General features: G+C 49.9%; 12 protein-coding genes across 15 annotated transcripts; 3 read left to right on the forward strand and 9 right to left on the reverse strand.

Annotated features, from left to right (window-relative positions):
- Nucleotides 1-606: 606 nt before the first annotated feature.
- PPTG_08626 (hypothetical protein) lies at nucleotides 607-2041 on the reverse strand. Its single transcript, XM_008902751.1, has one exon. It carries the CDS (start codon nucleotides 2032-2034, stop codon nucleotides 754-756), a length of 1281 nt encoding a protein of 426 aa, XP_008900999.1. The 5' UTR covers nucleotides 2035-2041; the 3' UTR covers nucleotides 607-753.
- Nucleotides 2042-2640: 599 nt separating this feature from the next.
- PPTG_08627 (hypothetical protein) lies at nucleotides 2641-4216 on the reverse strand. The gene has a single exon (XM_008902752.1). The coding sequence runs from the start codon at nucleotides 4027-4029 to the stop codon at nucleotides 2779-2781; it is 1251 nt and encodes a 416-aa protein (XP_008901000.1). The 5' UTR covers nucleotides 4030-4216; the 3' UTR covers nucleotides 2641-2778.
- An 89-nt stretch (nucleotides 4217-4305) lies between these two features.
- PPTG_08628 (hypothetical protein) lies at nucleotides 4306-5607 on the reverse strand. The gene has a single exon (XM_008902753.1). It carries the CDS (start codon nucleotides 5449-5451, stop codon nucleotides 4342-4344), a length of 1110 nt encoding a protein of 369 aa, XP_008901001.1. The 5' UTR covers nucleotides 5452-5607; the 3' UTR covers nucleotides 4306-4341.
- Nucleotides 5608-5976: 369 nt separating this feature from the next.
- PPTG_08629 (hypothetical protein) lies at nucleotides 5977-8856 on the reverse strand. Its single transcript, XM_008902754.1, has 2 exons — nucleotides 8589-8856; nucleotides 5977-8413 (listed from the first exon to the last, which is right to left on the reverse strand). Exon 2 carries the CDS (start codon nucleotides 8269-8271, stop codon nucleotides 6175-6177), a length of 2097 nt encoding a protein of 698 aa, XP_008901002.1. The 5' UTR covers nucleotides 8272-8413; nucleotides 8589-8856; the 3' UTR covers nucleotides 5977-6174.
- Nucleotides 8857-9411: 555 nt separating this feature from the next.
- Nucleotides 9412-11904, reverse strand: PPTG_08630 (hypothetical protein). Its single transcript, XM_008902755.1, has one exon. The coding sequence runs from the start codon at nucleotides 11858-11860 to the stop codon at nucleotides 9740-9742; it is 2121 nt and encodes a 706-aa protein (XP_008901003.1). The 5' UTR covers nucleotides 11861-11904; the 3' UTR covers nucleotides 9412-9739.
- A 761-nt stretch (nucleotides 11905-12665) lies between these two features.
- Nucleotides 12666-12893, reverse strand: PPTG_22280 (hypothetical protein; the record flags this gene model as incomplete). Its single annotated transcript, XM_008902863.1, has 1 exon — nucleotides 12666-12893. One exon carries the CDS (start codon nucleotides 12891-12893, stop codon nucleotides 12666-12668), a length of 228 nt encoding a protein of 75 aa, XP_008901111.1.
- A 990-nt stretch (nucleotides 12894-13883) lies between these two features.
- Nucleotides 13884-15689, forward strand: PPTG_22281 (hypothetical protein; the record flags this gene model as incomplete). Its single annotated transcript, XM_008902864.1, has 5 exons — nucleotides 13884-14216; nucleotides 14531-14627; nucleotides 14747-14808; nucleotides 14866-15137; nucleotides 15260-15689. The coding sequence occupies 5 exons, from the start codon at nucleotides 13884-13886 to the stop codon at nucleotides 15687-15689; spliced, it is 1194 nt and encodes a 397-aa protein (XP_008901112.1).
- A 628-nt stretch (nucleotides 15690-16317) lies between these two features.
- Nucleotides 16318-19175, reverse strand: PPTG_08633 (hypothetical protein). The gene has a single exon (XM_008902756.1). It carries the CDS (start codon nucleotides 18926-18928, stop codon nucleotides 16571-16573), a length of 2358 nt encoding a protein of 785 aa, XP_008901004.1. The 5' UTR covers nucleotides 18929-19175; the 3' UTR covers nucleotides 16318-16570.
- Nucleotides 19176-19654: 479 nt separating this feature from the next.
- On the reverse strand, nucleotides 19655-21957 carry PPTG_08634 (hypothetical protein). The gene has a single exon (XM_008902757.1). It carries the CDS (start codon nucleotides 21942-21944, stop codon nucleotides 19758-19760), a length of 2187 nt encoding a protein of 728 aa, XP_008901005.1. The 5' UTR covers nucleotides 21945-21957; the 3' UTR covers nucleotides 19655-19757.
- Nucleotides 21958-21993: 36 nt separating this feature from the next.
- On the forward strand, nucleotides 21994-23046 carry PPTG_08635 (the record flags this gene model as incomplete). 2 transcript variants are annotated; one of them, XM_008902759.1, is made up of 3 exons in its annotated part: nucleotides 21994-22219; nucleotides 22281-22560; nucleotides 22623-23046. In XM_008902759.1, coding segments are annotated over 2 exons (503 nt in total), but the record flags the coding sequence as incomplete, so codon positions are not given. The 2 variants fall into 2 exon arrangements, with proteins under 2 accessions (XP_008901007.1, XP_008901006.1); XM_008902758.1 differs by having other exon boundaries at nucleotides 22281-23046.
- On the reverse strand, nucleotides 22560-23652 carry PPTG_08636 (hypothetical protein). 3 transcript variants are annotated; one of them, XM_008902761.1, is made up of 4 exons: nucleotides 23438-23652; nucleotides 23270-23363; nucleotides 23051-23194; nucleotides 22560-22973 (listed from the first exon to the last, which is right to left on the reverse strand). In XM_008902761.1, exons 1-4 carry the CDS (start codon nucleotides 23581-23583, stop codon nucleotides 22617-22619), a joined length of 741 nt encoding a protein of 246 aa, XP_008901009.1. In that variant the 5' UTR covers nucleotides 23584-23652; the 3' UTR covers nucleotides 22560-22616. The 3 variants fall into 3 exon arrangements, with proteins under 3 accessions (XP_008901009.1, XP_008901008.1, XP_008901010.1); XM_008902760.1 differs by having other exon boundaries at nucleotides 23051-23363; XM_008902762.1 differs by lacking the exon at nucleotides 23438-23652 and having other exon boundaries at nucleotides 23270-23392.
- Nucleotides 23653-24326: 674 nt separating this feature from the next.
- PPTG_08637 (hypothetical protein) lies at nucleotides 24327-26167 on the forward strand. Its single transcript, XM_008902763.1, has one exon. It carries the CDS (start codon nucleotides 24748-24750, stop codon nucleotides 25924-25926), a length of 1179 nt encoding a protein of 392 aa, XP_008901011.1. The 5' UTR covers nucleotides 24327-24747; the 3' UTR covers nucleotides 25927-26167.
- Nucleotides 26168-26836: the final 669 nt, after the last annotated feature.

The raw sequence follows: 26836 nt of genomic DNA on the forward strand, positions 1-26836 counted from the left end.
CGCACTTGGCCAGCAGCTCGCACTGCAAATGCGCCTTCTTGCCGATGTTATTGATGCGAACCATGGGCGTCTGGCCGATTGCCGCCTAGAGAATGAGGAGATTGGTGGTCAGCGGGTAGTGGTGGGAGGGAGGGCATTTAGCCACTGGGTTTGCATATACACAAAGGCGAGAGATCAGCCTACGTACCATGATGTCCGGCAGAATGTCCAGCGCCGCGGGCGGCAGGGAAGACTCGAGCGAAGCGGGGGAGGACATTACTGATGCTGTTGGTGACGTACGGGAAGTTAGTCTAACGTTCTCCCAGCCAATGTAGCCAATTGCAATTGACTGATCCCGTCATCAGACCCACCAATCAACGCCCAAAACCGACAGCGAATCAGATCCGGTGGCAGTAGTGTGATCAGAACTTTTTATTCGAGTTTTCAGAGCATCACTCACTACCGGTGGGTGAACTTTATCAAAACCTAGAGTGTTTTATGAAATCAAACATATTCACTTCCAAATAGATTATCCCCAAATATAAGTTTACACTGGTGCCGAAAACGAGGTACGTGAGCACTGAAGGTAAAGTTAAAAGTAAATCCTCTCCGAACCAAAAATAAAAAACCGTGCAGAAGAGCTTATACTCAACTCTGAACTTTGGAGTCCGAAGTAGACGTCGCTGGGTATTTCAATCATTGAAATGCCCATTTATTGTCAGTAACTCTATTAACCTTCTGGGCTACGGTTGAGGTACACGTAGCATGTTGAGCTCAGCAGGAGGTCTTGTCATAGCGTGCAATACGCTCATCAGTGGACTCTAAATCGCCATCCTGTGGCTCTGGTCTCTGCAGCTCACGAATCTCGTCCCTCGTGATGGCCACGGCGTCGCTCCGAGTCACCTCGCACATGCACGTGGTGCAAAACGTGCGCTTCTTGTCTAATATAGTGCGACGATCAGGCGCTAAGACGCACACAAGCTTCTTGACGCTGCAGCCAGAGCAGACGCCACACTGACAGATCTTGCACGTCCGTCGCAGTGAGAAACCGTAGCTGCGCTTGCAGACACTACAGCCGCTGGCGTCGTTTTCTGTATTAACGCTCCGAGTCGTAATTTTGACTGGCTCAATGGCCATCGGCCCGTTGACCGGCAAGCCGGAGTTCTTGCGCAGACGCCACACGATCTTCTTGATCTCGGCGCATTCGACGTACTTAGATAAGCTCAACCAGTGTGTAGCCACCGCGTTCATGGACAGATTACTAAACAGCTCATTGCTATCGCTACGGAAGTCGAAGAAACCTCGTGCGTAGCACTCAACAATCTCCGGGGTCTTTTGAAGGAACAGATAACACACCGACATATTCGCCCGCTCGACTCCGAACTTGCCCAAGCTCGGGATCTTTGCGAACGCGACGGAGTGTGAGATGCTGAAGCCAAGCTGCTCTCCGTTGCAGCTGGTGGTGATACCCGTTGCGTCTAAACAGACGTAGTCCCGTGTATCGCGGAGTCTCCACTTCACGCCGACGTGACGGAACGGGTGGTCGTCTGTCGGCTGCACGATTGACTTCACTACTTTGCTGTCTACCACACCGTCTTGTATACACCTAGACGTGAGCTTCATCTGCTCGTCTGTAGATGCTGCAGCTACGAACATGACGTCCTCGAGCTTACCGATCACTTTACCCAAAAGAAGCAGTGACGGGAGGCACGGCAGCGTCGACCAGGACGCAGCGCTCCGCTCCTTGTACACTCTGATGTCGTCTTTGCGACGCAACTCTTTCCATCGTCTGGCGTCCGCGTGGCCATCCGAAGACACTTGCAGCGATCTGTAGCTTTGGAGGTTGTGTGTCACCAATGTATCGGCCAGTTCTCGCAGCGACACCACGTCCGACTCGCTCAGTTCGAGCATTGGTGGTATACAGTGCGCCAAGTCCTGCGGCTTCATTGTGGTTGAATTTGCACCAGGGACGCAGAGATGTCTTCCAGAGAGTAGCGTTCTAATTGCAAAATGGCAGCACTCTGCTCTGTGGAGACCTTCGATGCCAAACAGCATCCAAAAGGTAAGGAACAAAAGTACATGTAATATTCGAAAAAGTTATTTTTCCACTTGTTGGAAAGCACTTTCTTCAATCTAGACCGCGGAGAAAGCACTATCCTCAATCTAAATTGCAGAAAAGAAACTTTCTTCGATCTAGATGAGCACAAAAAGTACGATATTGATCTAGGTAGCATAAAAGTGCTACTGAGCATGTATCTCCGATTTGGGTGCAATCCCAGTACGGTATAATAATAACCGTCGGCAAGATCGATTCCGTTGCCTGTATTCTTTAAACGAACACGATACCTAGCGAGAGAAACAGAAAGACTCTACTCAAAGCAGTGCGATGCTCCCATTTTTCCAACTTTAACAGCGATATCGCTGACCGTGTTCTCGATGTGAAGGCTTTCACGCCAAAAAAAACAATCTTCGCTATTTCGAGAGCGCAGCACGCATAACAATGCCATACATTTCTCGCCGACATTGTACCCTGACAGAATCGAGGCAATTTATCTTCAAGGTAGTTGACATCGACATCAGTCTTCTGTTGTTCTGGAGTGGGAACCACGTGCGAAGCCGCCATCCTTATTTTTCTGGCAAGCTGTGTGATTAGACTACTATTGCCAGAGAGCATTGTCTTGTTGGACAATCATCGCGCAAGTGATAATGTCCTTAGAGATTTTTGGTGAGAGAGGTATCTACAATTGTGCCAGCTAGTTTACAATCCTTATACACTACACATGTATTAGATTACAACGGTTAGATACGTCTACGTGAAAGGCGCTCCGGAATCGGGATACTTTTGGTAATTCGCCGGCATTCAAAGTTTTTAAACACTTCAGAAATGCATCCGATATCGTCCAGGAAACCTTCACCTTGATCGAAAGCCAGCTCCTCCCTAGCGATAGCTAGTGTGTCACTCATCGCAACATCCTCAATGCATTCTCGACAGAATCGACGCTTCTTCTCCAGTACGGTGCGACCATCGGGGGTCATCGTACATACGACTTTCTTTACTGAGCATCGGTTGCAGAAAGATTGCATGCAGCTTCTACAAATCTCGCGACTGGTACCAAGAAATCCGAAAGTGTGAGAGCATCGGGCACACGCTCCAGGTCGAGCAGATGGCGGGGAGAGCCTGCCGCTCTGTGACGAAGCATTGCTTGAGCAATTGCTGGCATTACTACCGTCTGGGCTACGAGCATCGAGACTATTCCTACGTAGTCTCCAGGCGAGTTTCTTCATGCGCCCACACTCGACTTTGCGCCCAAATGACAGCCACTGCGACGCCACCGCTTGCAGTACAACATTGTTGAGCATTTCGTTCTTAGTAGGGAAGTCGAAAAACCCTCGTACGTAGCATTCGACCGTGGCAAGTGTCTTTTGTCGGTATAGTGAACACACCGACACATTTCCACGCAAGACGCCGTGCTTTTGGAATTCCGGGAGATCGGGGAACGCAACAGAATGAGATAAGTTATAGCCAACCCGTTCACCGTTGGTCAAGCGCAGGATGCCGGTCGTGTCCAATGAAACGTAGTCTCGTTCACTAAATAGTTTCCATTTTATACCAACGTGGTAGAAAGGGTTTTCTTTCGACGGTTCTACCAGCTCACACAGCATCTTTGTATCCAGCATACCGTCGTTCACGTACGTAGAGTTGATCTTCATAGCTGCATCCGTAGTCGCCACTACCCCATACATAACGTCCTCGACTGTTCCATCTACCGTACCCAATAGCAGCAACGACGGTGTGAACGGTGCATTGCCTCGAGTGGGCCCCGGACGTTCGCGATAGATTCGGAGTCCACCTTTGCGCCGCATCTCCTTCCATTGACCCCTGTTCGATTCTGGGAATCCCTTTTTAGTGACCGCCAGCATTTGGCTTTGTTCCAAATTGTGCATGACCAAATTGCTGGCCAAGTTGCGAAGCATCTCTTGGTCCTCGTCGGATACCGAGAGCTCGGGCAGTAGATCCGATAACTTCAACAACGATGGAGAACGCTTCATCTTTGGGACTTTCACGTCACGTGGCCAAAGTCAAAGTGCCACTTCATCGAAACGAGCTGAGAGGAGACCAGCTGAACCGTTGACGGATTTCGAGGCGGAGAGAGCTAGCTACATGGAGCTCTACCAAACGTGCGTGAAGGAGCTCACCGACGTCAGTGAAAGACGCCATCGCCTGTCCCGATTTCAAGGTGTACGAGGCATTTGATTGGATTTTCTTTCGATAAAAAGATCTGATTGGAAGAAATCCACTTGAAAAAAGAAAAAAAACTAGAAAAATGGCGCAAAATACTTTTTATTGTTTTTTTTAGTTAATCATAGGGCGTATTCTTTTCCGTCGGTATCATGGCGCATTGTCACCAGTTCATCCCTGGCAATTGCTACAGCGTCGCTGTGTACGACCTCGTGGATGCAGAGAGAGCAGAACGAGCGCTTCTTTTCAAGGATCGAGCACTGGTCCGGTGCCATGGCGCACACGAGCTTCTTGACGCAACAGCGCGAGCATACGGCGTGGTAGCAGCTCTTGCACGTCTTTTTCCTTCCCGGTAGGAAGCTGAAGTTCTTACTGCACACTCGGCACGTCGAGTCGGCAGGTTTCTGCTTAGGTTGCAGCAATGCAAGCTGCGGTAGGTCCGATTCATCACTGTTTTTGCGTAGTCTCCACGCGAGCTTCTTCATGTGTGCACACTCCATGTTACGAGACAACGAAAGCCACTGAGTGGCAATAGCTTGCAGTGTCAGGATAGTGTGGATATGCCTTTCTGTCGGCAATTCAAAGAACCCACGTGTGTAGCACTCGACTCTGTTGTTGCCTTTCTGGCTGTAGATTGAGCATACCGACATGTTTCCTCGTTCAATGCCGAGATTCGTGAACGCCGGTAATTGGGGAAAGCCCACCGAGTGCGATACGTTGTAGCCGACACGTTCACCCCACGGGGTCTGCATGATACCGGTCGTGTCGAGCGTCACGTAGTCTCGATCGTCATACAGACGCCACTTTAGACTCACGTGGTGGAACGGGTCGTCGACGGTGGGGCTTACAAGCTCCTCGAGCACTTTACTGTCCACAACGCCGTCACGAATACAGGAAGACTTGATCTTTAGCGACTCGTCTGTAGGAGCTACGACGCCATACATGATGTCCTCCAGGCTACCGACCACCGAACCCAGCAATAATAACGATGGGATAGTTGGCGGGGACTCTGTAGGTTGAGGTCGCTCTCGGTAGATGCGAATCTTCTCGACCTTGCGGGTGGGGACCCACAGTCGACTGTCTGGGCGGCCGTCCTTGGTGACGCACAGATTGTTGTACTGCTCGAGGTTGTGCGTGACCAGTGTCGTCGCTAGCTCTTGAAGCAGCGTCCGGTCCGATTCTGGGATCAGCAATGCTGGTAGGAATTTCGAAATGGCCACGGGCTTTGGCATCGTCTCGACGGGTAGAAGGCAAGTTTCGTAATAACGCTCCTCACTCCATGGCACCGATTGGAGAGAAGGAGCTCCGCCGGAGCCGCCATGCCTAAGCAGACTTTCTAGCGGGAGATCTGGACACCCACCTGCTACGGCACGTCAACTGAATTCAGATGACGAACTATAAGTAGTGAAAATAATGTTTCTCGTTGAAAATGTCACAGACAAACGAAAATATCTCGTTGTTCTACGACCACCTTCGTCACGTTCACCAGACAGCAATTTGGGGGAAATGTTTTGTTAGTTTTCAGTGTTTACCCTTGCGTGCTGCAGCCTTTCTAAACAGTTCAGTCCAGCATTCGAGGAACCTCTGCCCAGCGCTGGATTTCATTGGCGAGTGTGCTGTACCCTCCATTTTCGACCACCACATACTTTGGCAAACGTACTGGAAAGATCAATTACTTTTAGGCACGTAGGTACTAGCTTAAAGTGCAAGTGCCTTCACTTCAGTTACAGCTCTCGTAACGCCACAAGTCTTGCATGAAACAAAACAGAATTTATCTTGGGTTAACGGGCATTCATATTGAAATGCTAAACGCACGGGCGTTCAATTCATAAGATGCTACGAAAGATGCAAACGAGAACCGAGTTACTCCGCCACTAGGACGACAGCAACAGAAGTTTCTCGCAAAAATGAAAAAAAAAAAAGAAACAGAAACCAGCAGCACGACTGCTGTTCGCTTAGCTTGTGCGCACACGCGCGTCGTCGGCCATGCCTTTCCAGTCCGTCTCGCAGATTTTGACAAACGATACAACACAGCCGAAAAAGATGCCGACAGTGAGACCGAGCCACATTCCCTCGACGCCCATTTCCATCCCGAAGGCAAGATACGCGCCAATAGGCAAACCAAGCACGAAATACGCGACCAGATTGATGTACGCGCCCAGCGACAGCCGTCCCGTGCCGCGAAGCACGCCTTGCATTACAGCATTGACAGCATCGCACATCTGATACGGCATCAGGAACAGCATAGCGTGGCCAGCTAACTCGATGGATACGGTATCATTGATGAAGATCTCCGGGATATAATACCGCGTGGCGATGATAATGACGGCAAGAAGTGCTGACAATGATACAGACAGGATCATACCGAGCGTCGAGGCCATTCTGGCGTGTTGAGGCTTGTTGCTGCCTGAGTAGGTGCCTACAAGCACATTTGCAGCCACCGAAATACCCAGGAAAAAGTTGTACGCAAAGGTGGACACATTCACCAGTACGGAATGCACACTGATAGCCACAACGCTGCCCGGTAACCAGCCGATGATCGCCGCCATAATCTCGAACGAAACCCACTCGAACAACAACATGACGGCACCGGGTACCCCCAGTTTCAAGAAGATACCCAAGTGGTTAACCGCTTCCTTTGTACGCCAACCAGGCCACCACTCGGCCGGGATATGAGGATTACGCATGAAGTACGGGATCAGACACAACGGCAGCGCCATCTCGGACAATAAACGTGCAATGGCTGTACCATCGAAGCCCATCGACGTGTAGAACGTCAGGTAAACGCCCAGAAAGAGGTTAACCAGGTTACTGAGCACGGCAATATACACCATCGGCAGCACGACATTCTGGGCTTGCATCACCTTCTTCAACATTTCGTACACATACATGGCCGGGATTCCAGGCAAAAGAATCCGGCTGAAGCGTCCAGCGAACGCTGCGACTTGTGCAGGTTGGCCAATCATCAGTAGTAGAGCTTCGGTATACCAGTTGATGAAAAACACGGGGATCATCGTGACGCCCAATACAATCAGACCACTTTGCAGGTAGATACCCAGCTTCTTTGGTTTCCCGGCGCCATACGCTTGAGAGCACAGTGTATCCATTGCAGTGGCCAATCCGAAGCCAACGCCAATAGCTGTCAGGTTTAATACCATCGTCGATAAAGCCACACCATCCAGATATTGCTTGGTTAAAGGTGAATCCAAATGACCCACTAAAGTCATACTCACCAGTGCAGGGAAAAACTCCAGCACATACGTAAAAATGACCGGGTTGGCCAATGTGATCAGCTTTAACACTTCTGTCTTGACCTCCGGATGTGTATCATTCTCCACTTCTTCCAGAAGAATACCCGACTCAATATCAGTCTCCGAGTCTCTGTACGACTGAAGTAGTGGCAATTCTTCAGTAACTTTGCGAGCTTTTGATGACTTGGACAGTAGCACTTGCTCTTCCCATCGATCAGCAGCGGAAAATGACGACGATCGAATGGGGATTGCCACTGAATTTGTGGGGCTATCGGAGCCGGACGACGAGCTGTACGAACTGTTGGACGTCTCCGAGTCATCTCCAGACTCTTCCGATCCAAACCGCAAGTTCGCTTTCGAACGTACATGGCGATTTGGTCCATTGAACTGCTTTTTGATCCTCGATCCAGCTCGAGGACTCAGCAACTGGTGTGTTTCTAAGTTCCACTTTTCCACATTCGATTTCCACGAAGTTGCACTCAAGTCATCACTGGGAGGCTCCGCTTTGACGGTACCGTAGCCAAAGTGCCGTGGCATGGCCGTCTTTTTCTTGTCTATCGGTTGGAGCTTGACTTTTCTGGCAGTTTTGGCTTCGCTTCGAGGCTTGGGCTTAGTCTTAGTGGCAACAGCACGCTTAACTTGGTCTTTGGTTCGGGCAGCAGCGGCCGGAGTGGCCGTCTTGCGCCCATGGTTTCGTATTAAGCCGCTATTGCCACTACTACTGCCACTGGAACTGTCGCCGCCACTCTCCCCTGCGCCAGATCCGTCGTCCTCGCCGACATTGGCCATAATCATCCCCATCGTCCTCGTCTCTGCTTGGCTAGTCGACAGTTGGGGAATTCTTGGAGCTCTGAGCGGTTAAAAAGTTATAAGACGCTTCGCAGTCTGATGAGATGAGCTCGAAACGCCTTGTATGTGAGGTATGGATAAATTCTTGGATAAGCTGAGGCAAGTGACATACAAGCGAAAAGATAAGGTAAGTGTCAAGTGTAACACTAACGAGACTGTGGCACAACCCGAAGAGTCGCTATCTTAAAAAAAAATACCAACGGTCTCCGTTTACGAAAACCAAGAATAAACTTGGTTTGAGTGTGCAAATGTGCAGAAATTTTACGTACACGACGTCGAGGGTGGTCCAGGTGATGCAGTCGGCAAATTTCGCCATGCAGCGGGGGTGGCAAAACTCCCTCTTTTCTAGTTTTGAGCTCGCGTTGAGTAAAGACTCAAGCAAGCGAGGCGTGTGATGTAGTGGTTGCAACTAGTCCTGCAACGGGGGAGTCACTCCAAGGCGTTGGGTGGGTAGCTGTAGCTTTAGTGTGCGCCGCTTGAGGGCTTGAAAAAGGAGCTTGGGTCTTCTTTTTTAGGACTTGCGTAGGAGCGCGACGTTTTGGAAATGGTGGACAAGTCGCGATTGGTCGGTAATAATTGCTGTGTTTCTAGAACCGATCGCAGCTGATACAACGGATTCGGCGGGGAATCAGACTACATGGACAATGCAAATTCGATTTGTTTGATTAAAAAGATGAGACCATCTTACTCTATGTTTGCAAACATCAAAACTATACAGCTTATTGTATCTGGAAGGTTTTAAGACTCTGCATTTCCGGCACGACGCGGCGACCTTCGATTATAGCAATACACAATGAAGCACCATGAAGGGTACTTCGCGGTCCTCGCGTGCGGTCTCGCTAGCGGAGTCGCTGCGTGATCTTTGCTTGACCAACGGATCTGGCAAATTGCCCGTATGCACTGATGCTTATGTTACGAATTCCCCACAACAGCATCGTCGCTGCACGCGCGTAGCGCAAGCACAATTCTTGCCAGCTGGTAAGGATTCAGCGACACGACCATGGCATCGCAGACTGCAATTTCAAGCCCGATGCAAGTCAAAATCTGCGGATGCCATCGACGTCTGCATAAAAGCAAGTTTAACATCGAAAACCAGTTGATCATGCAAGTTGCATTACACGTTTTCAATACAATTGAGATTTCGCAGTCTGCGATACGAGAAACTTCACTTGCAAGTGCACGCTCCTGATTCGCCGGGATGCTCGTTTGCCGTTTCAAGCGGCATTTGATTAAAAGTCAATTGCCGTGGGCATCGAGGGCGGACTACATGTAGAGTTTGCGCCTGAAATGGCACACTCGCCATCACCAAAAGGAATCTGAGGAACGATTGAAGAGACCAATATTTTGTGTGTTCCACATTAAATGTCGACCACCGAGAAAAACAAAACAAGTTGAAGTTATATATAAAATCCAGGGCTTCTCAATACATGGAGTTCTTCGGTGTCACGAGGTCTGATGCGAGCTTCGCAAGTGTCTCCATCGTGGCATAGTCCTTGGTCGAAATGTTGTTGTGTGGGACGGCATCGGCAGCACACAGAGATGCCACCACCTCACCATTCGGTCCGTGCACAGGGAAACCAGCGTAGAACTTGACACCAAGATCCTTGATACATGGCATCTGATTGAAGCGCATATCACGCATCGGATTCTTCAGGATCAAAGGCTTCTCGGCGTATACTGCGTGGATACACACATTGTTGGTCCGTGGCAGCGTGAATGCCTCCTGCGGTAGGTTATACGTGCCGATAGCATGAAAGCTCTCGTCGTCTACAACAGACACAAAGCCGATGGGACAGTTCAGACGCTTAGCAGCCACTTGAGCCACCAGGTCCAACGCGGCGTGGTCGTACTCGGGCTGGAGCACACCCATCTGCTCAATGGCCTTAAGTCGCCTCGCTTCCTTCTTCGGTGCAGGCATCGGAGGCATCGGGTGGTGCTCAGCCTGAGTCTGGTTAGCATCAAACTCGAAAATGTAGTCACGTTCTTCAAGATCGGCGACTGTGCACTGGTCCACGCTACTGTAGCGGTCCTTCATGACACGCAGACTTTGGCTCAGATAGTTTTCCACGTCCTGAGCTACTTGCTGCGTCTTTGTGTAGTTTCTGCGCTTGATCTTACTGTGGGACGCAACTGGGTTCACCAATTGACCGAGGAAATCAAGAGCGTGCGAGTGCTGGCTCGGATCGTCCGAGTACAGCTGCTCCGTGAGCTCCTCGACAGAACTCGAGTCCGACGTCATGGAAACGGTATCACCATCACCGTCCTCGTACCACGTCGCGTCATCCACCGCTATAACGGCAGGGCCTAGAGCTTCCACCAAGTCTTCATCGTCAAAGACGCACGAGTCGACACGATGTACGCACTGCAGACAGCAGCGATTGCGACGGATCTGTCCAATTTGAGCCTCGACTTCGTAAAGCTGTGAACACTCAGCACAGACCATGTGACCGCACAGGTGACAGAAGAAGTCGCGACGGAAGAAGTGGAAGCGTTTGGAGCAGATAGAACAGGCTTTTTCTAAAGACGGGTCGTCGTACCCAGTAGGAAAGTAGATGAACGTCTGGAAGCCAAAGCGGCGACGACGAACCACACGCTCGAACTGACGCAGTGACTTAGTCAAGACGTTCAGGACGTGCTTGGCTTCGGGATTCATGACGCTCTCACGACGTTGAACCAGCTCCGACGGGTTCGACGCCGTGGAGGGCGTGCTGAACTGCGTCGGGGGCGTCGGTGACGCGTACCCGTGCGCGAAGATACGAGTGACATGAGTGTTGCTGCCTGCAAAGGTTTGCTTGGTGCGGATGCTCTGGATATGGAACCCTACGCTAAGGTGGTCGAGTTCGTTACGCAGCGCAGTGCGATCCGATGTTGGGATGAGCTGGTCGTGTAACTCTTTTGGCAACGTTTTCATAACGTGGACGGCACGGTCTTCGCCCGGATACTGCTGCGTGAACGTGGAGAAGCAGAGCTTCTGCGTCTTCCGATTCCGGCCGACATCCACAGGCATCCGCGGACGCAGCGTCGCGACGTTCACTCCGATCAACGCTTGTTCAGGGGCTTTCTCCTTCTCCATTTCTAGACGTGACGCCACCATCGACTGACGTCTCAGATCCGGTGACAGCAGTCGACGCTGGCTGAAGAGCACGTCACCCTTCTTGAACTTCTTACCGGCCAGTGCCATCATCGTGGATTCGTACACATTGGACTCGTGTGTGATAAGCACATTCAGCACCTCGTTCAGATGACACCGAAGTTCCGCCTTGGCCACCACGGCGTACGCGATGTCCCGGTCTTCATTGACCGCATCAGAGGCCGTTGTAAGCTCGAACAGGTCAACACCTTGCCGACGGTGACCCTGTTTCCAGCGTCGGCCGTACGTGTCGCGCGCAACGGCCGTCTGGAGCTTAGGCACCGTCGCGACGATGTCGTCGCAGATCTCCTGGTCCGACATGACGAGCTTCTCGAGACCATTAGGGGCCGTCACCACGAGTCCCGCAGGCGCCGAACCGTAGAATCCGGAGTCGGTATGGCGAGAACTCATGGTCGAAACGAAGACACCACGCCACAAGTTGCGAAATGAGCTCCAGCCACGGAGACGATAGGAATTGAGCCCGATGTAGGGTGGTGCGTGGGTGGCATCGACACGTCACATGTGGTGCACTTTGCATCTGGTCCCTCCAGTTATAGGCGTTCACTTTCGCAACGCCTACCTGTCCTCTTCATGGTGTCACTGGGTCATCACTAGTTCCCTGACCTTTTCGAAAGGGTCATTTGGTGCATGTCGAATATTGCAATATCTTAGACAATTTTTTCAATTTCTAATCAACGCAGAAAATAAATAATTGGTATCGGTGCTTCAATAAATTATTGACCAACTGGTGCATGTGTGAATCAAAACGCAGAGTAGAATATTGAAACAGAAATTATGAAATATTGAGAAATATCTTATCACCCAAAACATTCTAAATTCTATTCCCTCATACAATGTATAGATGTCATCTATACCTATTTGAATAAATTCCATTACTTTTACGCGTCGCTACCTCATAACTAAAGGCATTCCTCCTCAAGGTAAAGACAGGATTGCTGGGCTACCAGTGGACCACTGGTAGTGGTACTAAATACAATCGAGCCACGAGGCGACAGAATTTGTAGCACCGTTTCCACCTACGCCAGCCCCTCGCGAGTAGCGACCAAACGAGTCTCAATTGCCGAGACGAGCTGCGAGCAGTGATTCTTCTTTTAATGCCACTGTGATCAGAAAGAACGCGCGTGTTCGATTTTTCGAGTTCATTTACATGTATGGCACGAGGATTTCGCTTATCGACAAACACGGGAAATGCTACTCAGATTTGCGTTCGGTTGAATCCTTTTAAAAGGTTTGTCGAGACGGGGCCCTCCCACGCATCAGGAGGAGCTACAACAAGGATAGGGCCCAGAGCAGGCAGCAGGTCTTCGTCGTCGAACTTACAGACATCTACACGTACGGTACACAATACGCAACAACGGTTCTTGCGGATCTCTCCGATACGAACTCCCACCTCGTAGAAGTTGAGAGCAGTCTCTACAGACATGCGACCACAAAGCTGACAGTAAAAGTACAGGCAGCACAGACATCCACGACGAGGCTCTGCAGATTCCACCCGGGTCATTAAGTGTTACTGAAACTAGCCACGGAGAAGATATCCTCCTAGGATGCGTCGCCTAGGCTGGGACGACTGTGAAAATGACGTACTTCAAAGTAAAAGGAATTTATTTAATTGCCATACGTGCAATGGTGCTTCACGTACATTGTTCTGTACTCATTCTAGACCAAAACTACACAAACTGACTAACACAACTCTTGAACGCTCAACTAAGGCCCCATGAAAGGCATGCCCGTCGAAGAATAGCAGCCTTACACCGCACCGCTACTGGATTAGACAACGCGTTTACTCTCGTATGGTTTGTACAAGAAGAATCCTTGCTTTTGAAAAATGGCACTGCAGTAGCACCATAGGGTCTCATTTGTTTCTGCTAGTACTATTTGAATTGGCTTGCGCACTGAACCTTTCAAACGGCTCAAATTAAACGCTACATTCACGACAATAGTAATAGTCTTTGGGGTCAAAACGACTCGTGATTTCCCAGTCATTTTTAGACGCACGTGATGTTTGTTTTGTAGGAACGCTTTTGCAATTTTGGCCGGCTTAACGTGTCACCAGTTGTGTAAATGCTGTGTGTCGTGATTTGATCTGAAAGTTGCTTGTGCTACAAACAATCTTTTTGAAACGAATTAATCTGTGAGAGGCTGTTCATACAGCTCTTCTAGCTGTCCTTCCAGGATAAGAGATACACATGCATATAATTATGACGGCATACTTTCTATTCGTTAATTCGCGGTAATCCAGATGCTGAAAGCGAATCTACTACTACATAAGGAAGGAGCCACTACTAAAGTAGTACTTTAAAAGAAAATCAAGTGCTGTCAATCTCTGTTTGACACCGCCATCATTTCCCGCTTAGGTATGGATGCAAACTTCTCTCCATTTCTTCCACTTCAGAATCCGCCAGCTCGAGGAAAAATGGTCAAGCTCTTCTGTGCGGTCGTTGGTGTGGCGGGAAGCGCGGTCCCCATCACCATTGATGAGAGTGAGACGGTGGATGACCTGAAGAAGGCGATCAAGGAGGAGAATAAGAATGAAATCCGGTGTGATGCCAAAGATCTGCGACTCTTCCTGACGAAGACGGACGACGGCGAGTGGCTGAAGTCGAAGAATCTGCTCCGAATGCGGAAAGGGGAGATCCCCAGTGAAGTTGAGAGCTACTACAAGAACGAGGAATTAGAAGATCCGACGGACAAGATCCGCTCAATTTTTCCCAGCACAATCCCCGACAGAACGATCCACGTGCTGGTGGTAACAAAGACGCATTTTTTGGGCAAACGCACTCGAGCTGACCAAAACAACCACTAGGTCGTTGGTGGAAGTTACAGAACGCTCTTTTATAGATACCAAGCTTACTAGGGTGTTAGGGGAAGTTGGATATTCTCCGTAGTATGTATACCTTTGGAGAAACGACTCAGTTAAAAGGAAAGGTCTTTCCTTTCTGGATAGCACTGATAGCTTTCAAATATTATTCCGTAAAGAATAAGAAATACACTATCTACTCTTTGTGCCAGGCAAAATTTCATTAGATATATTTTTTTACGAATGACTCCATTCGTATGTAGTATTTCTTTACCGTTATATCCACTTCACCCAACATCACCAACAACTTGCTACCCACCAACCAGATTCGAACGAAGAAAAGCAGAGTGAGCGTGGATGGTAACGAGACCGATCACATCACAAGGTATATCGAGATGGCTGGGTTTCCGCCGTTGGCGCATCCGAAAACGAACTACACAAAGATTGTAGAAAGGACGCGTATGTTGTGATTTTCACAGATTTAATGAAGAACGCCAAGTTGTTCTTAGATAAGGACAAGGGTGGAGATGGTAGCATGGTGGTAACGGGGAATCCAGGCATTTGAAAGAGTCGTTTCTACCTATACTGCATCTTTCAGCTTATTTTTCGCACAAAGGTGGAGGTTAAGGAGCTTCCTCCCTTCAATTTGGTGCTGAATTATGGCACGAATTATCACACGTTTGATGCTGAAAGCCAGGAGTTTATCAAGTTGAACGACAGTGATGTATCTTTGCTTCAGGGCCGGAACAATGTGATTCGACTCATCGAGGGGACTTCATCGGAGCTTGCGGGTTGGCATGGAATTTCGATTCTATTTGCGTCACCAGGATATAAAGGCATAAACGATTTGTCAAAAGTCGACACATTGAGGTATATCATGCCCGTATGGACCCTGGAAGAGTTTCGGAGTATAACTCGCTTCTCCAAGATGACTTGAAACTGAGTGACGATGTTTTGATTTCGAGATGCCTAAAGTTTGGTGAAGTTCCCAGGTTCGTCTTCATCAAGTCCGAGGAATTAAATACAGAAGATCTGGATCATGCCATTGCTTCACGCAATGCTCTGAAGGTTATCTCGTACGCCAAAAGCAAGTCAGCTGTGCGAGAAGATAACTATAGCCACCGCGTGCTTCAGATGGTACCTAGCAAAACCGATTTCCGAACAAAGTTCTACTTTGACTTTTTGTCTAACCATATAGCCGAGACGATCATTGACCAATTGGACCAAGAAATTCTCCAGAAAGTATCCGAATTCGCGGTTGCGCACGATGGTGATGACTCGGGAAGTACATCCGTGCTTCGGGGCAAGATTTATGCGTTGCTGTGTCATAAATGGTTTAGCCTGCCTAAGCAACACAACCTGGTGCTTTGTCCGTTGGGTGATGAACATGCCTCCGTTGACGTTGACGTTTCCATGCCTTGAGAACTGAAAACGGTACGCTTCTTCCGTTTGGCCGACATCAAAGCTGTTGAAAACGGGGTCTACTATCGGCCGAAATCAAAAACATTTGGTGCTCTGGATGCATTCGTCTTTGTTGATAACGCATGTTACGACTTGCAGATGACACGGAATCGGGATCATGGTGCACCATTGAATGCTTGTATAAAGTGGCTGGAGGGCGTGTGTATTGCGACAGATCGCCTGTATTTCTCGTTCGTGGTGCCAAACCACTTGGTACACGAATTTAAGAAGCAATCGATCGGAGCGAGTTCCAATTCCGAGTCTAAGCGGCCAGGACCGACTGCCAAGGTCAACCAGTTTATAACTACTTTGAACGCGATCGGTGAACGCGGCCAATACTGTAACAATCCTGGTTTGGAGGACCACGTATGCCGGTGGAGCAAGTGGTAGCGAAGCAAGATCCTACGTACTTTTGACATTATTGTATAACGGGCTAGCAGCGGAGCCCAAGATCCTAGCTAAGGGCTCAGAACACAACTTGAGGTTGGTAGGTGCTATGTGTACCGCAGAGCAAAAATTCAACACCATGAGCCGCTGAAATGTAGTTGAACTGAAAGAAAAAAGTGGAGCCATGCCATGTATGATCTTGCGGGTCTTGTTCATGAACGAACTTATATTCCACTGTTATTATGAACTGTCTAGGCGTTATAGCGACGTGATTGATGAGCATTTACACGTATGGAACGCGGCTTTCGCTTGGAATGATAACGACCACATCGTTGTTATCGACAAACACGGAAAGGCTACTCAGATTTGCGTTCGGTTGAATCCTTAAAAAAAATCGAATCTACGTGTACAAACAGATATCCTTGTACGTATATACACTTCGATTATTGAACTCTTCAATTTGCCATGAGCTGATGTTTGCTGCTCAGTGGGGGAGCCAGCAAATCGGAGGCGAGCTTGGCCAGCGTCTCCAGCGTCGCGTAGTCCTTGGTTGAGATGTTGTTGTGCGCGACTCCATCGGCTGCACACAGGGACCCCACCACTTCTCCATTCGGGGCTCGTAGTGGGAAACCAGCGTAGAATTTCACCCCCAAGTCTTCCACGCACGGCATCTGAGCAAAACGCATGTCACGTTGCGGGTTCTTAACCACGAACGGTTTCTCCGCATACACGGCATGCATGCACATGTTCTCGTTGCGAGGAAGGTGGTGCGCTTCTTCCGGGAGGTTGTAGTTGCCTATAGCATGGAACTGCTTGTCGTCCACCATGGAGACGAACCCGATCGGACAGGCGAGGCGTTCGGCCGCAACCTGGGCGATCATATTCAGCGCCGAGCGATCGTAGTCTAACCGCAACGCGCCAGATTTCTTGATAAAGTCCACACGTCGGGCGTCCTTCTGCATATCGGGCATTGGCGGCAACGGATGGTCTTCATTCGTGACCTTCGATTTGTCGAAGGCGTACTTGTAGTCTCTTGTACGGTCGTTGACATCGCAGGCATCAGCGGTGTATTTGAGCCGGGACCTGGCTAGCGCTTGAATCACGTGGTTCTCCACACGTTCCAGTACACGCTGCGACTGTGTCTTCTTGCTCTTCTTCTCGTGGTTTCGAGTATTGTCACTACTAGAAAGCTTCACAAGCTTACGGCTCGAACCCGAAGAAGAAGTGGAGCTAGCTGGGCTTCCCACAAGTCGACCGAGCATTTCCAGCGCCCGACTGCGTGTTTCCGGATCTTCGGAACAAAGCTGACCGGGTAGGTCGTCCATATCGGACTCGGAAGACGTATCTTCGATGTCGTTCGTGTTTGTCGAGACCGAGCTCTCCCATGCATCAGGAGGAGCTTCGACGAGGATAGGGCCTAGAGCAGGTACCAGGTCTTCATCGTCGAACTTACAGGCATCAACACGTACGACGCACAAGACGCAGCAGCGGTTCTTGCGGATTTCTCCGATACGAGCTTCCACCTCGTACAGCTGAGAGCAGTCTCCGCAAACCATGTGACCACAGAGCTGACAGTAGAAGTCGCGACGGAAGAAGTGGAAATTCTTACTGCAGATCGAGCAGCGCTTCTTGAGCAACGGGTCCGCGTACTCCTTGGGGAAGTAGATGAACGACTGAAAGCCGAACCGCCGGCGACGGATCACCCGTTCAAACTGTGCCACCGATTCGGTCAGCATTCGCATGACATGACGCGCCTCTGGGTTCATCAGTGCCGTGCGACGGCGACTCAAGTCTGATGCGTGGATCGTTGCAGCCGCCTCGCGCTTCTTGGCCACGGACGTAGCCCGGTTCTTGCCGGTTTCATCCCGGAAAGCTGAAGACGGTCGATCGGAGGCGTACGCGTGGGCAAAAATGCTCGTTGTCTGGCGGCTGCTGCCTCCAGGACGCGGCGTGAACTGTAGGTCGAAGCCGATAGCAATGTGGTCGATTTGACGGCGCAGCGAAGAGCGGTCTGCGCTAGGAAGAACCTGGTCGTGGACGGATTTGGGCACAGTCTTCATCACGTGCACGGCGCGGTTCTTGCCTGGATACTGATGCGTACAGGTCGAGAATAAAAGCTGTTGTGTGTGTTTATGACGAGACTGCAATGGTAGCTGCAAACTAGTAGTAGGACGCAGCGTCGCCGACGTGACAGTGATCACACCTTGTTGGGGGGTCTCGTCGTTTCCATTTTCCACCGGAGCCCGAACTTGTTCTTGCGAATCGGTATCGAACGCCACGCGTTGATGAAATAGCACTTCTCCCTTCTTGAACTTCTTGCCGCACAGAGCTTTCATCGTCGTGTCATAGGCGTCCGAGTCTTGATGCAGTAATACACTCAACGCCTCATTCAAGTGACACCGAAGTTCTGTTTTGGCTACCGTTTCATGTAGAATATCAAGATCATCGTCCAGATCCACTGGCGAGTAGGTTGGTTCCATTTCTGCGAGTTGCACGCCTCCTTTGACATTACGGCGCTTCCATCGACCCCCTTTGACACCATTGATCACGGCCGTGTGCAGCTTTGGGATCGTTGCCAAAATATCGTCGCAGATCTCCTGATCCGAGAACACCAACGTCTGTCGGAAATCTTCGGTGCTGCGAACAAGCAAACCGGTGGCATCGTCTCCGAACGCAACGGAACGGGTACCAGACGCGGTGATACTGGATTCAGCTTCGGATTCCGTGTATCGACTATCCGTTTGGTTATCGGGGGCACGGGGAACCCACGGGTCTTTCGAGCTCCAGTGATCATAGAGACTTCGACTGCTCATCGTTTTCCGCTGGGTTGTCGACTGCACTTGTCAGATTGCCAAGTGGTGGTCGTAGTGAGCCCGGTAAAGCGCGATCAAGTGGACGTAGTGCAATGCTCGACATGATGACAAAGAGAGGAGCCTAATTGATCCCTACGCAGTCGGATGTGGTCTAACGTGTTGATCTTTGACGGTGGCTGATGCTGGCGTGCGATGCAACTAGCTGACATCTTGACCTTGTCTCCAGCAGATGGCCGCTATTATAGATGACGCATGGTCTGCCCGAAACTCGCCTTGCATCCGCGTTTTCTGAGTTTTTGATACAGTTACTTGTGACCTGCGACAGCTAGTCGATTCCGATACCATCGGAGGTCACAGCAGGGATATTAGAGCGTGAATTCTCTGCTTTAGTTAAATCAGGGCGATAATCTCAAGTTGGTCTAGTTGCAGCGTACATGTAGGTCTCAGCGATGGTCAGTGAATGCAAGGTCTGCACGGTAGGTCCGAATCACGTCGAAATGATAACGCGATGGAATGGTATCCTTGCCATGTGCATGCAACCAACGAGTTGACGCACTTCGTCGAGTTTACTACTGCATAGTTTACCAGCCGGTGTTGTACCACAATACCACAACAGCCCTCCTAACTTTTCGGAGTGCGCGTTTTGGCGCTGTGGTGATACGACAAGATACCGCCATCAAGTGTACAGGTTAAAGATCTACGTATATACATGAAAATGAATATTGTGGTGCGATCAGTTGTCACAACATTTTTTTTAGTTGAGAATTTTAGGTTGTTGACACCATAAGCAGCTCATTTTTCTAGTCCTGGGTCGTGTTTTGCCAGCAAACTAAACAAACTGGCGCGGGATCTCCTTCTCCCACTTCTTTTCGAAGAAAACTTCGTCGTTGAGACGGACGATCATGTGGTCTTTGAGGAAGAACGTCGTAGCATTCGAAGCCATGGAGCTGTCCGTCTCGACCCGGACTTTCCACGGCAGTACCGGGTGTTCCGCATAGTCGACCCGCTCCACCTTCAGGTTGTCGACATGCGTAGCAGCAGTCACCTGGTCAGCAAACCTGACAAGCAGCTCACTGTGCTGACTTGAAGGCAGTTTCTCATACGTAAGAGTACGTTGAATACTGACTCGCGGGTGGAGACACTGAGGGTCGATCGTATACGTTTTGGTCGCTGTTTCCTCCATGACAATCCCTTCATCAACGAGCAGGTCTTTGCCTTGATCTTCTTGAACTACGAGGCGTTGAATGGGCTGCGACGAGTCTGTTTCGGACAGCAGCAATGTCAAATTGCGCTCCAGTGGTGGTGCTTCTCTCAGCGAGATAGTACGAGATGGAGTTCCAGCATCCAGAGGATAATCTTTCACAGGGCAGGTAGCAGCGTTATCAGTAGGAGCAGGACCTTCAGGCAACACAGGAAGCTTGAGCAGATTCGATTCTGCAAATGAGACTGTCAATTCCGCTGGTTCAGGCGACGGCCACACCATCGGCCAGTAATTGGGGGTGAGTGACAACACGAGAGTGTGGCCTGCACGCAGAGTGTATGCGCACGCATTGAGCTGCCAATTAACTCGAGTGCCCTCACCAATAGGCATGTAACTCAACTCTTCCAACTTGTGACCGTGACGGTGACTCAAGTTGAGCACCCCACGCGTGATCAACGTCGATTTCCCCGAGGGTGCAACGTCACTCAAACGCGCCATGATGAGGACCTGAGGCTTGTTCGACTTGACGAATAGACTTATTTGAGGACGTCCAACGATCTCAATGTCCTCATTTAGTAGACCGGTAGACCAAGTGGTAGCAAGTGCATCCTCATTCACCTGGTTACCAGGCATGTCCTCGCCGCCAAACGACAGCCACTCACCACTCCACGCACCTTGCAAACTATTCAACCCGATCACACGTTCACGTGCACTAGGCGGTTCAGTCGTAGTCTGCAGCTTGTAGCCATCATCACTAGAGCAGTAGAACGTCACAAATTTCTGCTCTAACTTCTCAACATCACCCACTCCACACCACTTGCCCGGATACTCCAGAATCCTCGCCGTCGTGTTTTCGATCTCGTCTTTGACAAACAACTGCAGATCCGGAAACCTCGTGGCTGGTTCGTCCGTTCTACCATTCAACGAGTAGTCCCACCACTGTCGACACATTTCTAGAAATCCAACCTGCGGTCCGGGTGTGGCGTGATTCGGCCAGTTGTGACTCCACGGTCCAACCACGCCTTTACTCGGCGAACTCTTCATCCCTTTGATCATCCGCGCCACACCGTTGAAATAACCATCATTCCAGCCTCCGATCTCCAATACCGGACACTTCACCTTGTCGTAGGCTTCACAAATGGAGCCGTGTTCCCAGAAGTCGTCTCGAGTCTGGTGCGCCAGCCACTCGTGTAGCCACGGGAACTGCCTCTCCAGTCTCTCTTTGTAGCGTCGTTTCCATTCTACCTCTGACCCTACCGTTTCCGGGGCCATCGGTAGTGCGTTTAAGCTGAACATAACTGTGGCCCAACTCAAGGCTTCAGATCCCAAAACTGCACCGCCCATGTAGTGCACGTCGTCCGCATAGCGGTCGTCAATGGAGTAGAGTGAAACTACCCCACGTAGAGCAGGTGGGGCCATAGCCGCCAATTGCAACCCATTGAAACCTCCCCAGCTCTTACCAAAGACACCCACACTACCAGAACACCAACTCTGACTGGCAAGCCACTCGATGACCATCACTCCATCTTGAAGTTCTTGAGGAGTGTATTCACCGTAATAGTGGCCTTCACTATTGCCAGAACCTCGGATATCCACTCGAGCGACAGCAAAACCCCGTTGCGCCAGCCACACGTGGTTGCTCGCGTCTCGCGTGGACGTCCAGTCTGATTTCCGGTACGGAATGTACTCGAGAACAACAGAAAACTTTGTAGTAGACGATTTAGGCAGCCAGATCCGCGCCGACAAGCGCGTTTCAGCGTCCACGGGGATCCACACGTTCTCCAGCACGTGCACTTCCTTCACAGGCGACGACATGATTCACAGAAGGGAGGGATCGACAAGTGATCGTGTAGACGAAGATCCTCCATGATGTGTGTACAATTGTACCCATCAGTGCAAATTTTTGTTGGACTATATTTTGAATCTTATTTGTGCACTTTTGCACACGTCAGTACACAATTGATCATGTCGGAGGCGGCGCAGCTCGACGCCTTCTTGGCGGCCATGACGCAGTACTCGCCCACGATACCGGGCGAGCTGGTAGAGTTTTATCTGCAGCAAGCGGGGTTTGCCACCAACGACGTGCGAGTGTACGTATTCTCCGCTAAATCACTGCAGAAACTCCTAATTAAAATTGGCCTAATTGTACAGCACGCGGATGATCTCGCTGGCGGCGCACAAGCTTCTGCTGGACGTGACGCACGACGCAATGCAGTATCAGCGTATTCGCTCACAGGCGACGTCGTCCACGACCACCGGCGCTGCATCGGCAGCGCTAACGGCCGTACAGACGCCTGACGGAGCCTCCCCCACTGGCAGTCGCTCCGTGCTGACGATGGAGGACCTGGCGGCCAGTCTCAAGGAGTACGGCGTTAATATCTGCAGACCTGAGTACGTGAGCGACGTGGTGGAAGACCCCACAGCCTAAAATGTAAGCGAAAGACTATTTTTTGCTCTAAAAATTGGTGTAGATTGAGCTCTTGTTGTCTACAGCTCTTCGTGCTCGTCCACAGGCATCTCCTTCTCAACGACTTTTCGTTTCTTCTTCTTCTTGAGATCCTTGTCGGCACTTTTGACGATATCGTCCATGAAGTTGGTCTTACTGAGGTCCGTCTTGAGCGCCTTGGGGTATTTCTTGAGTACTCTCAGGAACATGGTGGGTTCCTGGCCCTTGTACTTCTTCAACAGTGTGTCGATGGCCTCGTCCTCCAGTTCTTCTTCCGGAGCGCCATTCTGCTCGAGGAAATACTCCAGACGCTCACGAGTGGCGGCAGCAGCATTCTCAGTCGGCACACATTCACACGCCTCCTTCTGCGCGTCCTGGTACGCTGGACACGCGATCATCTAGCAGGTTTAGATCATATAAAACAATGTCAGTAATCTGAGGAGACAATGGCGGACTATCGAGACAATTGACGCACATTGGCGCCGATGTAGAAGATCTTGGCGGTCGAAAAGCATTCGTCGCGCCTGGTGGGGTCCCTGATGGCCTTGCACTTGGCTTTCATGCACTTTTGAAGGCGTTTCTCGCAGTTGGCCTTGGGCATACCGCACACGCTGTAGCACTGTATTAATAAGGACAACAAATAGCGGTGTGTCAACCAAGAACTTAAGGGCAGCATTGTATAAAATGCTCGTACCGCGTCGTGCCAGTCGCAGCACTCCTGAAAGTCCGTGGAGGTGGAAATGGGCATGCCGGACGTGCCGCATCCATTGGCGGTAAATTCGAGGTCCCTGCAATTGATGAAGAGCGAGATTAAAGACGATGTATCCATGTTTGTCTCGATTGTTTTTGCTAGATTGCTCACTTGACGGGGGCCGGTGCACGCTTGGGGCGGCACGTGAAGGGCTCGCACGGCTGGCTGTAGCTACTCAAGTCGGGGAAGTCGATGGATGCAGCCACACTGCCAGCAGACAGCGCACAGCAGAGCAGCACCAAGCGAGACAGCACCATGATCTTGGACGAGAATTATGCAAAATGCCACGTGGAGTTTGGATCAGGATTTGGATTGCGGTTCTATGCTAAATAATTATTTCTAAGGTTTGATAGATTTTATTGCCATCAGATGTCACATCGCTAGCATAACTACTTGATCTAAAATTACATAGCCTTAGGATAACAATTTTGGATACGACTAACAGTAAACTTAGTAAAGAATTCTAGAACGTCGACCATCGACCATCGACCACTTGGCATCCGGTTTTGATGTGTCGTAGGAGTGTTAGAAGAGTACTCAACGTGATTGTCAAAGTAGGAAATGTCCATGGGTGCTGCTCCGAGGTAATGAGAAGGGCCCAAATCTGACAACTATTCTTAATGAGGGCTGATTTTTCAACTTATTTTTGGGTGTTCACAAAAAGATCGGAACAAAGTACAGATCAAAAAGTGATCAACACACAAAATCCAGAAAACACACTCATTGGCCCCCTTCACATAAGGCTTGGAACCTCGAATCTGGAAAAAAAAATAGTGACATTTTCCAGGTTCGAGGGGAAATCGCCTTCACGTAAGCACTAATTCGCCCTGGAACCTCTAAAAAGAGGCAGAAAAAGTTCGCAAAAATCCTCGTTTCAGTGACATAGGTAGAGGGAGGGATTCTGGTCCCTCGAACTTGGAACTCTTCAGATCAAATACGTCGAGGGCTTCTCACACTCTTCGGTCCCCCCTTTCCGGTTGGCCCAGCATGACTAGCACTTGCGACTCTTAGCGAAACGATGATCAGCGTGAGGACAACGACAACGTTCAGCCTGCGTTTGTCGAAGACAGGAAGCGTAACTGGACCGACGAGACGACGCTCGCTCTAGTGCAAGCATGGCGCAACATTGCTAAGGAGGGGCGCCAGAAGGGCGAGAAGTCGTGTATGTACAACGAGCGCATCTACAACGCGTACAACGCGTACAAGACTGCTGTACCTACAACACAAAGATCGAAGAAAGCAATTGAGGACAAGCTGGCGAGTTTGCTTGAGATGTACCGCTTTAAAACCGACTTTAACGTCAATCGGATCCGTGGAAGCACCGGTAAACCCAATTGGTTCGAGCTTCCAAATAACAACTCAGGCACAGTGGTCAGCTCGTTCCAGTTGGAAAGTTGTCGCCTGCCTGCCCGGAATGAACAATGTTTGTACGAGTGGTGTATATATCTCCTGCACGGCGTTGGGCGAACAGTAAAGGCGAAGGGCATGTCCTGTCGGTTGAGTTCGTCGGTGATGACGGGGAACGCATTCACGCTTGCGCATTTAACGAAAATGCCGAGCACTTTGCTGCGGCGCTGTCGTTTAATGGCGTGTTCCGTGTGAGTCGTGCAAGCCTTCGCACCTCCAAACGTGAGTTCTCGGTTGTCCCACACAAGTTCGAGATCATTTTGACGGCACAGACCGAGATTACGCCTGCGGAAGGCGAAGGTGAAATTGAGGAACCCCCACTCGTTCTCACACAGATTCGTGATTTAGCCGCTGAGCATATTGGGGCCTTGGTCAATGTTTACGGAGTGCAGACAGAAGTCAGCGAGGTCCAGTACATTCAAAACCACAAGGGAATCGTTCAGCATAAGCGAGACGTAGTTTTGGCGGACCCATCCAATGCAAGTGTCCAGTTGAGCATTTGGGATGAGTTTGCGGGGGATCAGTTTGATCTCATATTATTTGAACCAGTCATTGCCTATCAGTGCCGGCTATCTAAATATCGTGGACGGACGCTTTCCACGGGACGCTCAAGTATGATTGCAATCGACCCACCCATTGCCCCAGCTGAAGAACTGCGTAGCTGGTTCTGCCAGACTCATGGAAACGCATGTGTGCCCCTACCGCTCATCGATTGCCACTTCACCCCACTCTCTCAAGTGCAACAGTTGCAGAATGGTGCGTCCATCGCGGTTGTAGGAGTGATTGTTCAGGGGGGTATCGAAGTTGGAGTATCCCGCGAAACCCAGACGCTGGTTAAGCGTGAAGTGACGCTCCAAGATGCCCATGGCCAAATAAAGTGTACACTGTGGCAAGAGAAAGCAAAGTCGATTGGGGAAAATGCGCTGCGTCATGAGCTCGCGATTAAACATGCCAAGGTCGTTACATACGATGGTACCAGTGTTGGTACTCGGATTGATTCATCAGTGGTTCTGGATCCCACTATTTCCGCCCGTTACGAGTTGCAAAACCTGCCTGCCTTACAGACCACTGATGCCGTCGAAGACGATGAGGTAGAAGCCAAGGATCTGGATATCTACGTGGCTGCCGGTTCCAAGCGAGCGATGGACACAGACATCGTTGGACTTGAAAAGAAGCGATCTCGTGCGGATTAAGCTGCCCACAGCCTCTAGTCTGTGGTTGTATGGCTAGTGAGCAAAACGATCTTTGAGCCAAGGCTGGTGATGTATTTAGGACACCTTACGCGAGGAAAACTGGCAAGTGGCGGCTTTTTAATCTAGTTGGAGCAGGAAAACCTATAAAGGTGCTTGATTTTCATGTGTAATTGCAGTACGAAAGAGGGTCGTAATCTAGCAGCGACGGGAAGACAGACGTAAAGAGGAATACAAACCCGACTTTTATTTTTATGTTGTCCTCCTGCAGGTGTAGTTGTATGAATGTTGTCTAGTAGTAGTAGTGTGTAGTTGTATGAATGTTGTCTTAATGGATTGTCGTTTGAATGTTTGTCGAATGTTACCTGTGTCTCAGGCGACATTTTGGGACGAATTAATGTCTGTGAGGCAGTCCATACAGCTATACAGCTGTCCTCCCAGGATAAAGGTAACAGCTACAACATTATATCTTGTTGAATCGCAAAGAACGAGCACCGGGTTTTAATCTCGCTCAGCATCATCCAATCCCTGTACAAACCTAGCATATCCCTAGAATCACAGCCACTCCATCAATTTCCATGGTTTAGCATAATTATGTACTTTTCGAGCCCAATCACATGCTCTGATAGCTGTTGCTATCGGATTTGTCGGCATAGAAAGGAAGAGGCTAGACGTGTCATCATTGATGGTGTGTCAACCAGCATAGTGTCGATCAGTGGTCCGAAATAATAATTGCGATACAATAAATAATTGGGTTTTCAATAATAATTTTAATTATTGAAACTTACTTGTACCATCGCAATAAGTTATTGACCCAATTATTGTCAATAAATACACTCCAACATCGCTCTATTGTATCACAGCAAATCGATTGCAGGTGACATCACAATCCCGCCCCCGTGACGCAGACTAC

This window comes from Phytophthora parasitica (genome assembly GCF_000247585.1).
Source record: "Phytophthora parasitica INRA-310 unplaced genomic scaffold supercont2.14, whole genome shotgun sequence".
NCBI lineage: Eukaryota > Oomycota > Peronosporomycetes > Peronosporales > Peronosporaceae > Phytophthora > Phytophthora nicotianae.

Bases quoted from the DNA above. Each gene is read 5' to 3' on its own strand.
- PPTG_08626 (XM_008902751.1), bottom strand. From the start codon at position 2,034: ATGCTGTTTGGCATCGAAGGTCTCCACAGAGCAGAGTGCTGCCATTTT.
- PPTG_08627 (XM_008902752.1), bottom strand. From the start codon at position 4,029: ATGAAGCGTTCTCCATCGTTGTTGAAGTTATCGGATCTACTGCCCGAG.
- PPTG_08628 (XM_008902753.1), bottom strand. From the start codon at position 5,451: ATGCCAAAGCCCGTGGCCATTTCGAAATTCCTACCAGCATTGCTGATC.
- PPTG_08629 (XM_008902754.1), bottom strand. From the start codon at position 8,271: ATGGGGATGATTATGGCCAATGTCGGCGAGGACGACGGATCTGGCGCA.
- PPTG_08630 (XM_008902755.1), bottom strand. From the start codon at position 11,860: ATGAGTTCTCGCCATACCGACTCCGGATTCTACGGTTCGGCGCCTGCG.
- PPTG_08633 (XM_008902756.1), bottom strand. From the start codon at position 18,928: ATGAGCAGTCGAAGTCTCTATGATCACTGGAGCTCGAAAGACCCGTGG.
- PPTG_08634 (XM_008902757.1), bottom strand. From the start codon at position 21,944: ATGTCGTCGCCTGTGAAGGAAGTGCACGTGCTGGAGAACGTGTGGATC.
- PPTG_08636 (XM_008902760.1), bottom strand. From the start codon at position 23,583: ATGGTGCTGTCTCGCTTGGTGCTGCTCTGCTGTGCGCTGTCTGCTGGC. The intron at 23,364-23,437 runs GTGAGCAATCTA...CATCAATTGCAG, and splicing joins CGTGCACCGGCCCCCGTCAA to GGACCTCGAATTTACCGCCA. The intron at 22,974-23,050 runs GTGCGTCAATTG...TAAACCTGCTAG, and splicing joins TCTTCTACATCGGCGCCAAT to ATGATCGCGTGTCCAGCGTA.
- PPTG_08637 (XM_008902763.1), top strand. From the start codon at position 24,748: ATGTTTGTACGAGTGGTGTATATATCTCCTGCACGGCGTTGGGCGAAC.